The 15,100-nt window shown below is 36.5% G+C and overlaps 4 protein-coding genes across 4 annotated transcripts; 1 reads left to right on the top strand and 3 right to left on the bottom strand.

Annotated features, from left to right (window-relative positions):
• Nucleotides 1-991: 991 nt before the first annotated feature.
• On the bottom strand, nt 992-4,044 carry LOC118264537 (lactosylceramide 4-alpha-galactosyltransferase). Its single transcript, XM_035577070.2, has 3 exons — nt 3,286-4,044; nt 2,990-3,114; nt 992-2,341 (listed from the first exon to the last, which is right to left on the bottom strand). The coding sequence occupies exons 1-3, from the start codon at nt 4,035-4,037 to the stop codon at nt 2,115-2,117; spliced, it is 1,104 nt and encodes a 367-aa protein (XP_035432963.2). The 5' UTR covers nt 4,038-4,044; the 3' UTR covers nt 992-2,114.
• A 290-nt stretch (nt 4,045-4,334) lies between these two features.
• On the bottom strand, nt 4,335-6,760 carry LOC118264841 (lactosylceramide 4-alpha-galactosyltransferase-like). The gene is made up of 3 exons (XM_035577498.2): nt 5,880-6,760; nt 5,548-5,675; nt 4,335-4,834 (listed from the first exon to the last, which is right to left on the bottom strand). Exons 1-3 carry the CDS (start codon nt 6,530-6,532, stop codon nt 4,569-4,571), a joined length of 1,047 nt encoding a protein of 348 aa, XP_035433391.2. The 5' UTR covers nt 6,533-6,760; the 3' UTR covers nt 4,335-4,568.
• A 331-nt stretch (nt 6,761-7,091) lies between these two features.
• On the top strand, nt 7,092-11,915 carry LOC118264371 (zinc finger protein 62 homolog). The gene is made up of 8 exons (XM_035576859.2): nt 7,092-7,458; nt 7,840-7,975; nt 8,373-8,499; nt 8,932-9,059; nt 9,501-9,610; nt 10,088-10,319; nt 10,716-10,798; nt 11,263-11,915. The coding sequence occupies exons 1-8, from the start codon at nt 7,343-7,345 to the stop codon at nt 11,366-11,368; spliced, it is 1,038 nt and encodes a 345-aa protein (XP_035432752.2). The 5' UTR covers nt 7,092-7,342; the 3' UTR covers nt 11,369-11,915.
• Nucleotides 11,916-12,537: 622 nt separating this feature from the next.
• Nucleotides 12,538-13,198, bottom strand: LOC118264494 (40S ribosomal protein S24-like). Its single transcript, XM_035577015.2, has 2 exons — nt 13,044-13,198; nt 12,538-12,932 (listed from the first exon to the last, which is right to left on the bottom strand). The coding sequence occupies exons 1-2, from the start codon at nt 13,091-13,093 to the stop codon at nt 12,584-12,586; spliced, it is 399 nt and encodes a 132-aa protein (XP_035432908.1). The 5' UTR covers nt 13,094-13,198; the 3' UTR covers nt 12,538-12,583.
• Nucleotides 13,199-15,100: the final 1,902 nt, after the last annotated feature.

Below are 15,100 nucleotides of genomic sequence, written 5' to 3' on the forward strand. Positions count from 1 at the left end.
ACTTATTTTAAATAATAATGTGAATGTATAATTTAGATTTTAATTAATAAAATACGTGGTCGAATTTACTTTAATGTCCTGTCCGGACTTCAAATTGTTTACACATCACATCCAAACCCGGAATAACAATAGGGTAGTATTCAATTATTTTGTTTAATGTCCGTCTGGTAGATTATAATTAAAACATGAGACACGTGTTTACTCTTTTCATAGAAAATTAAATACTTTCGGCAATACGTTACATTGATTTGAAATATCGTGTGACGTCACGATTAACTACATTTTATAGGGTAACGACCTCCTAAACTTTACTCCATTTTATCTAAGTATTGTAACCTTAATATGTGTCTAATATTTTTTTAATTATCTAACTGACGGACTAATTAGATTTTTAATTTTCATACCCTGTGTACTACCCTATTTATGAAATATTCTTATTACGTAAATTAATACCAAGCACATACATTTATACTATTTGAGTAAATTCATTAGACACTACATCTTACTTTCGTAACGACAGACTGAGTAACAACGCACATGCTGGTCATGATTATAAGCCCCCATCGTAGCTTGAAATTAGTCGAGTAATTCTCGAACAGTTACACAAGTAAACTGTAGTGTCTAATTGAATCGTTACGATTAATTATTGTTATTTTACTATTAGATTATTGGAAATATTTATTTATTGTGTCGTTATCTTGTCCACATTATTCATTCCAAGCTTAGTTCGATAATAGTATGTAGATTTGCGAAAATCTCAATTTGTTTACAGCCATTAGTTCAGTACAAATTTCATGTAAAACTTAACTTGCCCATGCTCAATTTTGGTCCAAATAAAATGTAATACGAATGTCGTAGAAAGGCGTGGCATAGGAAGACCATATATTATGTTTCCCTGTCCCTTAATGCAATAGAAATAAAACTATTCGAATGTAGAATAATATAATATTATTTTAAATTTAAAGAGGCAACTGCGATGATCAGAGTTAAATAAAAAACTGACGATATACAATTATTATTAGTAATATATTTATTAGTTTTTGCATTTAAGTTATGTAATGTATTAGTTCTGAATACATTGAGGCTTGTTGCCGCGGTGTCATGGTCGTTAGACTTAAAAATAATATTATTTTGAGCATCCACTGGCTCGCAGTCTTTACTCTACAGAATATTTATATAAAGTTAAACATGTCTACCTAGTATCAATATCTTGTCTGTTTAGTAACTAATCTGTAGATGATTTGCTTATTAGAGGAAGAATTTGATATATTATTAGAGATGAATAAAGATAGAGCTTAATTATGTCCATAATTCTATCTCTAATACGCAAATCTAGAGATAGGTTGTAATGTTAAAATGAACCATTAGTTCGACTATTTTTGATAAGACACACACTTGTATGTCGTGGAGTGGCGTGGCGCAAAGGCCATATAATTTACTGTGCCCGACAGGGTCCATAATTGTGATTAAATGCTGTATTTTCCAACACCCATGTACATTATGGATGCAATAAATACTTGAATACCACCAATCGCCTGTAAGCATTTGGTGACCCACGAGACACGCTTTGCGCCATCACATACAAATGTGACTCTAACCATAGTAAATGTATGATAGGCTTCTGCCACGACAAACGAGTCCACGTAAATATATTTACGACTTATAAAGAACTAACATCTTACTACTCACTAGCGCCACCTACAGATCACATTTTTTTTTCTCTAAAACTGCTGTTCGCCGTGACACCGCGGCTACAATGCCTCCTATAAACTATTATTAAGATAGAAACTTATTATTCAATTATCCTGTAAAATTAATTACCTAATTAAGTCATTGAGTGATTAAATAATAAAATTATACATTGTTAATTATTTGTTTGTGTTCTATTTTTATCTTTAACCCCATATAAATATACTAACTTAAATGGTCAATACGGCAGGTGCATGATAACGAAAAAAAAGTAACTAAAGCATATTATTTAGTACCTAACTAGCTCTTAAAAAATTGTACTTATTACGGAACGAAACTATTACAAATACACCCGCCATATTCACGTGCCTTTAGGCATCAGTAAAAACATCATCAGGTTTTTGTTAAAATATTATTTGACATTTTTATGTCCCAAATTCATCTCCATACATCTCATAAATTAGAGGGCAAAATTTCTTAGCCAACTTATCGTAAGGGCAATCCTTTTTTACTGTAAGATTGTAAGTCATTTTGTTCCATAAATGATGAGCGTAGGCATTTGAAACGTTCTTCAACTCTCCAGGTTCGAAATATACGCTATTGTTTGTATAATGGACTGGGTAAAAGTATTCTGGACCGTACACTGTGATACCTGAAAATAATTATAAAAGGAGCAAACAAGCAGACAGTCAAACGTGCAAGGGTCAGACGGATCACCTGGGGACGGAGCTATGTAGGTTGTATAACTCCATCCCTCTTGCACTGCTCAGTGTTCGACCATTGTGACACAATTGTAATAGCAGACTAAGGCACCTGACGGTATGCGATCAGCGTCGCCTTTGGACATCCGCAACACCAAAGAAGTCACTAGTGCGTTCTCGACCTTTTAAGGAGTACGTTCTTTTCTTGAAGGTCCGAAGATAACACGATTCGGGGGCCTACTCTAATTCAACGAAAAACGATGTTTCGTCCAAAATTTTGCAGATTGCATACTACAATTCTATTTATTGCGAACTTTCGTTAACTAAACTGAACGAATTCAATGAAGATAAATAAATACGTTTTGATATAAAATTAAAAATAAAACGTTATTTCAAGTAATTCTATTAGTAGATAAATCAATAAAACCTACGGCCGAAGATTAAACGAAACTTCGGATTCGAAAACCGGTGTAGGCCCCCAGATCCACGGTCCATAGTATCACCTAGTTCTGACTACCTACTTAAAGTATTGTAATTTCTAATTTAAAGACCATCATGTGAAAAGGTTAAGAGACTTGTTGAGCAATTCACAAATTTACCTTGGCATGTTTCTGCAGTCCATTCTTTCGGATCGGATTTATTGCACAAACGTTTTAGCACTCTCAACATCACGGCCGGGCCATTATTGTTGAAAACATCGGGTTTAAACGTCGTTTGCAGTTCACTAAAAATACATATTTACGTTGTTAAACTATGTAGGTCGTAAGGAGCCGCTGAATACAGGCCGCTTCTAACTAGAAGTTGTGACCCGTGACTGATATTGTAATATCGAGATTTTAAAATTATTTTGCCAGAAATATAAAAGCAATGGTATTGAAACTATGGTAATGCTTACTCTGCAAGAGCCTGCGCAAGTTGCCTACCGACGTGGTCCATGGAACTTGCAATAACTCCTACGCTCGCACAGTCAAGCTTTTCCCTCGCCACCCAATTGTGACCGAGCGGTGTCAGAGACTTCATGACTATCATGTCTGTGTCCAGATACAGTCCCCCCCATTTGTACAGAGTCAAAAATCTGAGGATATCTGAAGCGTGTTCTACGGGCCAATAACTCTCTTCTAACTTCTTACTTGCTACTAAGGCGTCCAAAGGGGTGTTCCTTGCATATTCCTCTATGTGCACTCTAGCAAAATGTACGTTTGGAAAGCGTCGTAATTTAGCTATGCAGCTTCTCTGATACACTATCTCAGCGACGGGTCCACTGAACAAAACATAGATTGGTCTAGTTGGATGTGCCCTTGCCGTAGACTCGATGGAGCACGCCTGACGAGAGTTTAAGACTCCACGACATGATGTTTCGTGAAAGAATATCGAGTCGAACCTTGGCGAGAAGTTGCTACCTTCAGCCCATGGAAGTGAATCACCTTCATAAAGGTTATAACAGGACACAAGTTCTGGCTTAGGTCGATCTGTAACACCTCTCATCTTGACAAGATAAATAGTGCCAGCACTAATAACCATAAAAAATATTAAAAACAAATTTCTTTTCCGTGTTCTTAGTGAGTATATAACGGTTATGTGTTTTATTTTTTTGATACAGTAAAGCAAAAAGCGAATCATTCTTAATGATAATAATTCTACCACCATTATGACAATCGACAACACAAGCGTTTATAGTTAAACTTTATACTTTTTTACGTTTAAAAAAAAGGTTGCTTCTGTTGTGTAGGGACTACAACCATGTCCACCTTTTTTCTACGTCCTTGGTTATCCAACCTATCAAGGTTTATTCAATAAGGGTCTCCTGGTGGAGAATAAATAAAACTACATGTTATACTTCTCACACTCTTTATTATATTACGCTGAAGAGTTTCTTTGTGTGAACGCGCTAATCTCCGAAACTACTGGTCCGATTTGTATCATTATTTCTGTGTTGTATCCAACATGGACTATAATCCATTTACTAAGGAAGGTTATAGGCTAAAACATCGACCGTATTATTAATAGAAGTCGAGCAAAGTGGGTGAAACCTCACCAATCGCTAGTACTTAAAATAAAATAATTAACACATTGAACGCCGTGGTGGTCACCGGTGACCGACGTTAGCGGAGGATTTGCCTTCAACAGTTTTCTATTGGCAGTCAAAGACTTAAACTAAAACATTTAGGTACCTATAACTTAGTTTTTTGTTACTTTTTCTTCTACTTTCACTATATCAGCATGAAACTCGTGGCGGTACGATTCATAAATGGTCGGACAGAAAGTTTTAGCCAGGATCTGATACATGGTACCCTTATATATGGTCCTGTTGTGGCTCAGGTAGTTCCACATATGGTACGTGTAAGGACGATGTAAGTCAAATTTTTTTGCAGGTGACCGAAACATGTCGTCGACTTCCAAGAAATATTTAGGGTAGAACAGCTCGTAACCGAATATCTGGACACCTGAAAAATACAAGATTTAATTTTTTTATAACATCACGCCTTTTATCCCCGAAGGGGTAGGCAGAGGTGCACATTATCTATGACATTATGGCACATAGTGCCAATGTACACCCACATTTCACAATTTTAAGTTGTAAGTCCCATGTAATAAGTGGTGAACCTATTGCCATATACCTGGCACATTTGCAGACTCCGTGCTACCACTGAGAAATTTTCGAAAAACCGAAAAAAGGCCAGTGATACTTTGCCCGATCGAACCCGAATCCCCGGCAGTCGCACTTGCGACCACTCGACCAACGAAGCAGTCATTGGTTCACCGAGTGGTTGCAAGTGCGACTGCAACGGTAGTAGCTCGGAGCAGGATATGGCAAGCTTCATTATTGTCCTATTACATTGGACTTTAACACAAAATGGTGAAAAGTGGGTTACTATAGCGGCATTACGTGCCGTAATGTGCACCTCTGCCTATCCCTTCGGGGATATATTATGTCATCCACTTGATGCTACGGAACCCTTTATGGGCGAGTCCGACTCGCACTTGGCCGGTTTTTTATTTCTCCCTACCAAAACCTTAAAATCCTGAAAAATCGGTTATTGATCCCGATAACAGAAAGAATCGATCTGGCAACCTACCTGGAGCCCTAGCCCTAGGCACTTGCCTAGTTTTATAAATAATACGGCTCTGCTTGTTTAATATCGAAATTAAAACTTACCTTTACAGTCTTTTACAGGTACTTTTTCCTTCATTTTCAATTTCGGACATAATCTCTGCAGAACTTTTTGTACTGCCTCTGCGCCATTAACCGACCACTTTTTCGGATTGTATTTATTACTGATGTATCTAATAACAATAGGAAATAAATTATAAATCCACTATTTATTAAAGTCACTTTTATTGGGTGAAAATTAGTCTTTCTGACATAAGCGTGGGTATACGATATACGTACTTAGTACTTATTCTGTGTCTGTTTATAAATTATAGTGACTGAGCAATCTTTGCCCTTAGGTTTGATAAACAATATTGGGTAACAACACGAAATCTTACTTCAATACTTCACCAGTAACCCTTTTACCGACATCATCGTTTCCAAAAGACATGACGCCTGATGCGATATCACCATAGGTTTCCTCCGCAATGAAATTTAGAGGCAGTTGTTCCAGCGACCGGGTGACTATCATGTCAGTGTCTAGATACACCCCGCCCCACTTGTTAAGGGTCAAAATCCTGAGTATATCGGCAGTATGGTGTACTGGATATTTACTGTGTTTTACATCATTAAGTAATACAGATTGCACAACACTTCCTTTTGAGTACTCAGCTACGTGTAACCGTAGGAATTGTATATTGGGGAACTCTTGGAGACGTTTGAGGCAGGTGGTTCTGAGTGCGTGGTTGGTGACGGGTGAGCTGAAGAGTACATAGATCTGCCATTGTGGGTGTGCTCTAGCGGCTGCCTCCACGGAACAGGCCTGACGAACAGTAAGATTGCCACGACACGATGTCTCATGAAAGAAGATTGATTTGCCTTTAGGAATGAATGTCGGATCTTCAGCCGATGGTAGCGCGTCTCCCCAGTTCGAGTAATGACAAGGAGTGGTCCATTCAATTACTACACGAACACTTCTATAGACTAGCACTAATATTATCGCGGCACTGAGACGAGGTCTAGTTTTGAATAGCGAAACTTGTGCGTACATTATACCATTATATTGATGACTTTGTATATTATGTATTTATTTTGGCACTTTCTTACTTTATGTGTTTGCGGTTGTTTAATCAATGTTTTACTAATATCTGACGCGACTGAAAAGAATTTCAGCTTTTGTTTCATACAGGATAGGATATGAAACATGATTTATAAACAAACAAATTGACTACAACAAAAACCTAAATGACGCGTCATGGACAATTACCCTTAGATTCTGTGCCTAGGCTCTTTGTCCTCGTGATTGCCGATGACGAGGTTCACGATTGCTCTACAATTTTAAGAAGAATGAGGTTGTTACAACGCAAGACGCAGTCTTCTTGTAATACTTATGCAATCATTAATTGACGAAAGCATGCGAATGACGTAGGGACGGTTACCATTAATTAATGATACTTATTTTTGACCCCAAGGTAGGAAGTCCTCATAGAGCCCAGTCGTCTGGGGAGGACGAAAGGGACTGTCAGACTTACCTATTAATGATACTAAATCAATCTTTTTATTTCTGGCAACAATGACGTCAGTTGTTTGACGGTTTATTTATTTGACACTGACAGTTAATCCAAACAGCTAAGCAGATTATTTTGATTTCAGAGAGAAATAGAAAATCTGTATTTTTTTGTATGCATGTTGTCTGATGTTGTACAAATATCGCCTTTTATTGTCACACTACTATTTACTATCTATCTTAAAAGATTTAAATCAGATCAAGATCAAGAGAACCTTTAATAATCGATTTGTTGACTTGTCTGTTTGTTCATAAATATAAGAAAGAATATTGTAAAATATTAAAGCAACCAACATGACCTCTAGTTTATTAGTTCAAAAACTGATGTCAGTAAAACTAAATACGGGCGAATTCGAAAAAATAAAATGGCTTAGAGCCAATAATGATGAGAAAACTTTTAAAACAGTATCGTAAGTATCTATTACTTGTTATTTAATTTGTCCTGTTTTCAAAATGAAAATGAAAAGTACAGTGTAGGATATTTTATATTATCACTATCTATTCAATTCACGACATTCATGAAATTTTATATTATGTGTACATTTATAAATATACAAAATAGGGGTTTACCAGTATATTCAAGCTACCGGTGCTTAGACACAGATACCACCTACAGCGATAGGTTTAATAATAAATGAGATACCGCATTTAATAATTGTTTATACATTGCATACATGATATTGATGATTTAATAGTCCATAGTCAGTTATTAGATCATCAAATTAAACTGAGCTACTATCCCTCAATACTTATCATGATTATAAGAATAACACCATCACTGATTTTTACAGATCACTAAGAAAGTTATTACAAAATCCAAGGTACAGAAAAACATGCAGGCTGTGCCTCAAACCGGGCAGCAAGAGGATGTTTGGCAGCAATGATTTTGATATAGCTGTTGTAATCAAACAACTGTTGCAGATACAGGTAACTTTTGTTAATAGGTGGTACTAGTTATTTACTCTGAAAATGTTGTGGTGGCCCAGAGGCTTAAGACAACCTATTCTCATTCATGAGGGTGTGAAACTTACCAATGGCAAAGTACCAATGTGTACTTTCTTAGCACATGTAGTAGTCTCTAACACTGACCAACAGTGAAGGAAAACATTGTGAGGAAACCTGGACTTATAATTTCTAATTATTACAAAATTAACCTAAATCACCAATCCAAACAGATGAAGTCGCCAGCAAAATGGTCTAGCCCTTAATATTTTATTATGATCTTTTTTTAATTATAGTGAGAAGAAGTAAAGAACTGCCCAAAAATTACATCTGTATAACACCATGAAGTCCTAACTATCATCCATAATTATTAATTTTCTAGGTAACTGAGGATGATAATAAACCGCAGTACATTTGCAAGGCATGTGAAGTAGTACTGCGGAATGCAGACCAGCTCAGGCAAACTGCTGAGGTCACCCAGTGGAGACTGCAACAGGAACTTGAACTAAGTAAGAATACTCTGCTAAATTTTGCTTAAGTAAAGAAATGAATTTAGGAAGGTGATCAAGTGGCAACCGCGGACTGGAAGACGTAGCGTAAGCAGACCTCCCACTAGGTGGACTGACAACATCGTCAGAGTCGTGGGGAGCCAGTGGATGCAGGTGGTGACTTGTCGTTCGGCGTGGAGGACTAAGGGAGAGGCATTTGTTCAACAGTGGACGTCTGATGATAATGATGATAAAAAAAATTAAATTGTAGATATCAAAAAGATTGAGTGAATGTAAGAGCGCCGTGCACACGCTGCGCTGACGTCGCTGTGTCAGTGTAGTGTAGTAAATGAATACGCGGTCTTAGCGCCGCAGTAAGAAACCAATAAGCTCCAATAAAATTATGTTAAAATTTTAACCAACCAAGTTACATGTGCCTTATTGCTTTTACAGTGACAAGTATGGAATCAGATTCCGAAGAGAAAGAAAAGAAGCCCCATGGAGGCTACTTTGTGAAAAAAGGCGCGACTGTCGTACGGGAATGGACTTGTGCAAAATGTCGACAAATATTTGATAGCCAGGTAAAGCAGGCTACGTTTATTGTTGCTACATAACATATAGATAAAATCAGCACATCATTAATTTATTAATCAATCAAAGATTACTTATTATTTTTGACTGCATCATTGGTGCGCTAGCTCGGCGCAACTGGCTGTCGCGCAACATGTAACGGGTTCGATTCCCTCACGGCACAACTCCTTATGTGATCCTTAAATTGTTGTTTTGAGTCTGTGTACGACATTAGTAAACGTCTTAGGGGCATGGGCCATGTGTTAAATAAAATAGGTATACCTACCTAATGCACAGTTGAAAAACTCGAAGAAATTTTTTTTTACATTTAATGGGTCGACGTTTGGCCGCTATCTCACCTGATGCCATGATGGTAAGTGATGATGCGGCCTACGATGGAGCACGTCTGCCCATAAGTTATTTTTAACATAATAAATGCTTATTTTTATCAGAAAATGTTCACGGAACATGGAAAACTGCCGTGTTCTCGCGGCGATAAGAGTTTCGTGTGTGAAACGTGTGGGCTGGAGCTGAAGTCCATGACGAGATTGAAGAGACACATGTAAGCAAACCATTGTCCTCGTACACCTGCATGAAGTGACTGCTTGTTGGTCTTCTCTACTCCCTACTTGACATAACTATGTAGGTAGGTATTTCTATCGTTATTATTTATACTAAATATTGCGAAAAATACTGCTTGTAACTTCTATACACCTTTTTAACTTGACGAAATAAGAGGTTTAACTGTACAGTTAAAACTGCATAGTTAAATCGTAAGGTCCGTAGTGTGCATCAGGTACCCCGCCTGTGCATATTGCATGTGGTACTTACTAGTTTTCTAGGTGCATGTAGCATTTTGGGCTTGCCACTCCTGTTATTTACCTACTTACGTAGATTTTGGTATCTATTTTAGAAATTAAGCAAGATAAGTTTAGATTTTAAGCAATATCCAGATTTAGATCTTGATAGCAATATAAACATTTCCAAGACTAATCTAATAGTTACTTACGATCTTACTGAATAAATTGAATCTTTGCAGGCTCATCCACACAGGAGAGCTGCTGTATCCATGTATCCAGTGCCCATACCGGGCTCGTACTAAGTACGCGCTGATGGTTCACGAGCGAGCCCACAGCGGCGAGCGGCCCCTGACCTGTCCACACTGCCCGGCCACCTTCCTCAACTCTTCAAATCTCGCCTCGCATAAGAGGAGACACCTACCGCCAGCCTATCACTGCCACGTGTGTGTCAAGAGCTTTAGATTTAAGGAGGTAATGTTTATAATTGATTGTACCTTATTTGCCAGTATAATGGCAATAGGCTCACCACCTTTTACTTGAGAATTATAAAATGGTGGTACATTGTAGTGGCATTACATGCCGTAATGTCTGCTCTGCCTACCCCTTCGAAGATAAAAGCCGTGACGGTGTATGTGTGCGCGCAAGCGTGTGTGCAAGTTACACATAGGTACTCTGTCGATAAAATATACTACTAAAAGTTACTAAAATTAGTTTTACCCCTGATGCAATCATACCACTCGAACTCATAAACTACTTCTGATCTTACCAATCATCATGCAGTCTCATCTCAGTGAAGCTGAGTATAGGTCTAAGACAAATGTTTATACTGCTATTCCTTCCTAATTTGGAATATAACTTATTTTACAGGCGCTGCAAAATCATTTAGCTACACAACATAGCACAGCTAAGCCCCATGTCTGCAATTCGTGTGGAAAAGCCTTTTCAACTAGGTATACCAATATTTTGATGCTCAATATGAAACTCCCTTTGTAAGTTAATTTACTCCTAGTTCACTAGTTGACTAGAACTATCTAAGAACTCGCCGCTGACTTAGGTTTAATATTTCGAAAATGTTGGGTAATAAGCATAGTCTGGAACTGTGCATCAACTTAGGTTCAACATCTATTACGGAAGAATAGGAAAAGAATCTAAAGTTTAAAATCGCCCACCCGCAATGACCAAGTGGTGATAATGCTCAGAACTTTATCCGTGTGACAAGTCTTTACTCAGCCGGGGGCATTTTAAAGGCTGTTGAAGACGATATTATATTCTATAATGAGGTATGTAGAAAGCTACATACCTCATTATAGAATATAATATCTCCATAACTTATTACACTACATACATAAATTATGTACTACAGTTTTAGCATTAACAAATAAATACTTACACTTTTATACTTATTCCATTCCAGAAAGATGATACGACGTCACGAACGTAGAGTCCACAATAGACCGAAGTTGCGTTCTGGAATCCTGCCTACATACTTACGACAGCAGCAGCAGGAACAAATGACTTAGATATTCAAGCTCCAAGAGACTATCTCAGTATTAGCAGAGTTCTAACAAAGTGTCTTAATAATTTGAACTTATTAAAGCAAAGTGTATGATAAGTGATGTTCAGAACAGCAACAAACATGGGCAACAAAGATTGTAGATATTTATTTGTTTAACCCGTGGTATGCCAGAGCACAGATCTATGCAAGACACATGTTTTCTATTGTATCTCATATACTGACAGACCAGTATATGTTCATGGAAAACTTATCAAACAAACTTCAACTGAGTTTGTATATAAACTTCAACTTTTCAAGTCCTGGAAGCTAGAATTGCTCAGATTTATATTTGTATTTAGCTACAACTTATTGGTCATATTGTAAAAATGTATATCAATCAACCCCGGGTTGCCTAAATTTTTCAAGTATTTAAGTTAACTTTACTTTTGTAAAATATTTTTTTTTACCCTACGATCTATACATTCTATGAATGATCAATAAATCAAGATTTTTAAACTATGTATCATAAAATAATTAAATTTTAAAGTACACTTAATAAATATAGCTATAAGTTAATGTATCTTGTGTTTATTTACTCCTAAATTGCATTGTTTTTCACTTGTCATAGGTGTTTGATGATCAAACAGGATTGGTGTAACCCGGACATTGTCCTTGCTTATATGCTATCAACAGACTTCAGAACCCTTTTCATGAGATGTTCAATTCTACAATAACTTAAGTCCGATATCACTTTTTTGAACTTAAAATAATAAGAAAGATTACTCCAAGTTGTAACATATACACAAAGATATAGAATAAAATCAGCCTCCCTGATGCAACTTAAGACTGACTATGCATGCAATAAAGTTTGGTGGCTACTATTTCTAGGAAAATACTGCTGCATTTAAATAGATAAATAATAACACATTTTATCAACAAGCATCAGCCTTAATCAGGTATAGAAGTTTGAAACCTATAAACGTAAAAATATACCATGGTATCTTAGTTTTGAATGGTAAACTAGTCTTAACTTCAAATATAATATGCTATTTTAGTTTTAAATAGTATAACAGAACTATATATCAAGGATATTATGTTATTTAGTATCAACTTTGTTGAATGTAGTGCGGGTGAGAAGTTAACCTCCTACACACCTGTCATCATTCAGTTTATAAGTAAAATATAACAACAAAATAGTTTTTTTGGATTTTATTATTAACTTACAGTCCTAACCGTCACATCACTTCTTGGCGGCCGCTCCTACCTTGGATTTCTTGGTACCACGCACCTTCTTCATCCTGTTCTTGCGTTCCTTGCGCTGCTTGCGTGTGGGCCGCTTCTTTTCGTACAGGCCGTGTCTGGCCAGTCTGTGCTTGGGCTCGAACTTCTTAGCCAGGTCCAAGGTGTCGTAGATGAGAGCAAAGCCAGTGGACTTGCCACCACCAAAGTTCGTCTTGAAGCCGAATACGAACACAACATCGGGTGTCACCTTGTACATCTTCGCCAGCTTCTCACGGATCTCAGTTTTGCTGACGGTCGGCTTGCCGGGATGGAGGACATCGCATACCATCTGCTTGCGCGCCAACAATCTACAAAAATATCGAAAACGTTGTCACACATAACCTGTCATGGCGAGGCACCAACTTATCACAGTGATTTTAACTCTCACTACTTTGAAACTGTTAGATTATCACATTTACCTGTTGGTCATGAATTTGCGCGTACGGATTGTTGCCGTTCCTTCAGTCATTTTGAATTATTTTAGAGATTTCGCCGTAAACGACGCACGTGTCTCCAACACTCACAGAGAAAAAGAACGGTGCCAATGTTGCCAGAAATATCAAACATCAACTTCCTGCACAGACAAAAAATATTTTAATCAGTAAACTATAATTAAAAATATTAAGCTAAAGCTGCACTTGCTATAATATAATTATTAATAATAATATTTTTTAAAATGTTATAGGTTTTAACATAAATATTTAATAACCAAAGTTTGCTTTCTTTTTGTAATAGTAATATTTTTTGTACATGCAACATTTTCGTAAACAATGCGTTCCAATGCGTTCATCGTCAGGATTATTTGAGTCGCGTTCAAATAATTAAAAAGAAATATTTGAAATGCTACTGGTACCAATTTTGTTTGTTCGCTTTATTCATATTTTTAACAAGGATTTTTAACCCCATAATTACGCATAAATTATATTTTTTCGTAGCTATTTTTTTTTCTTGTTAAAATAAACAATGGAGCTGTTTTCTTCGCCGGCGTTTCTTGTTACTTTACTGCTTTGTATATTGATGTTTGATACTATTTATGTGCGTGATAACCTTGACCCTTAAGAGCTATACCATAAACTACTTTCTTTTCGCTAATGGGATAGATAAATATAGGTAAAGCAGACCATCGTTGTTGGATTAAGGAACTATCCACAGTTATGAGTTACCAAATTTTCAAGGAAACTCATCAACATTTCTTTTTTAAAGTTTAATTAAAGTAAGTTTTAACCTTGCTTTAATACAATTTTATTTGAACTATAGGAGAGAAGCTACTTAGAATTAGTATTGTACATAATTAATTATGTAAAATCTTTTATTCGTCGCTAGTTCCGTACCATAACACCTAAATATTTTATACTAAGTTACCTTTTCACCTGGTACGCAGGCCTCGTGAATGACATTTTCGTGAACTTTTGGTCGTAAATATTTACAAGCGCCGAATTACCTAATAAAAAAAGTCCTCAAGGGAATTCAGGGTAAAATATTGTCTTGTGACTTAGACTAGACATTATTACCCTAATAGGTAGTTGTTAGCAAAGTAATAGATGTTGGACATTAACAGATAATAGGTACTTACCTATTTAGTTTTTATTTAGGACACTACAATGTTCTTTGTGGAAAGACAAATAATATTTTTCTAAGCGCCTGATGATTGTGATTAGCAAATGATTGCGTATGTTTCATGTTGCTCGTTATATTGCGTAAGGTAATATAAAACAAATACTTTTCTATAATAGTAAAGGAAATAAATCTGCTAAGGTGTTTAAAGTTAGTCTGATCGTCTAAGAACAATTTAAATAGTGGTTTCAATTGAAAATTCATGAAAGTCTGGCTACCACAGATAATAATATCAAAATAATATGATGGATGAATGATGACATTTAAACACTAAATTAATAACTCGGCTCTGCTTATACATTTATGTTAAACAAATAAAAACTGTGTTTGCGTCATATTCCACGGGTCTTGTCAAGTGGAACTTTCCTTGAAGCGATCTATTTTAACAATATAATACCACGCTTGTTGACAGACTATTACGTAAATCACCCCCGAGGGATCTTATTCTTTTGCGTCAAGGCGGTAAGGCGCCTACCATGGCCTGATAGCAACACATCTTAGATGTCTATGTAGTCTTAGTACCTGTACTTACTTACATTACATGGGATTTTTTTTATAAAGTTAGTGGATGTGGATAGGTAAATACATAAGAATAAAACATTAATGTAATATTTTTTATGGTATAAGCCGGTAAACTAGCAGACGGATCACCTGATGGTAAGCAATCGCTGGCACCCGTGGACACTCAAAACACCAGAGTTGTTACAAGTGCGTTGCCGGCCGATAAGGCGATTTTTTTTATATTGATAATTCATATTTCATGCATTGCAGTAAAATTAATTAAATTTTAGGGTTCCCGCTAAGATATTTCTGGGTATTTGTGGCGCGTGTGGACTGTGGTAATAGCAAATTACTTAAATAC

Source organism: Spodoptera frugiperda, chromosome 26 (genome assembly GCF_023101765.2).
Source record: "Spodoptera frugiperda isolate SF20-4 chromosome 26, AGI-APGP_CSIRO_Sfru_2.0, whole genome shotgun sequence".
Classification (NCBI taxonomy): domain Eukaryota; kingdom Metazoa; phylum Arthropoda; class Insecta; order Lepidoptera; family Noctuidae; genus Spodoptera; species Spodoptera frugiperda.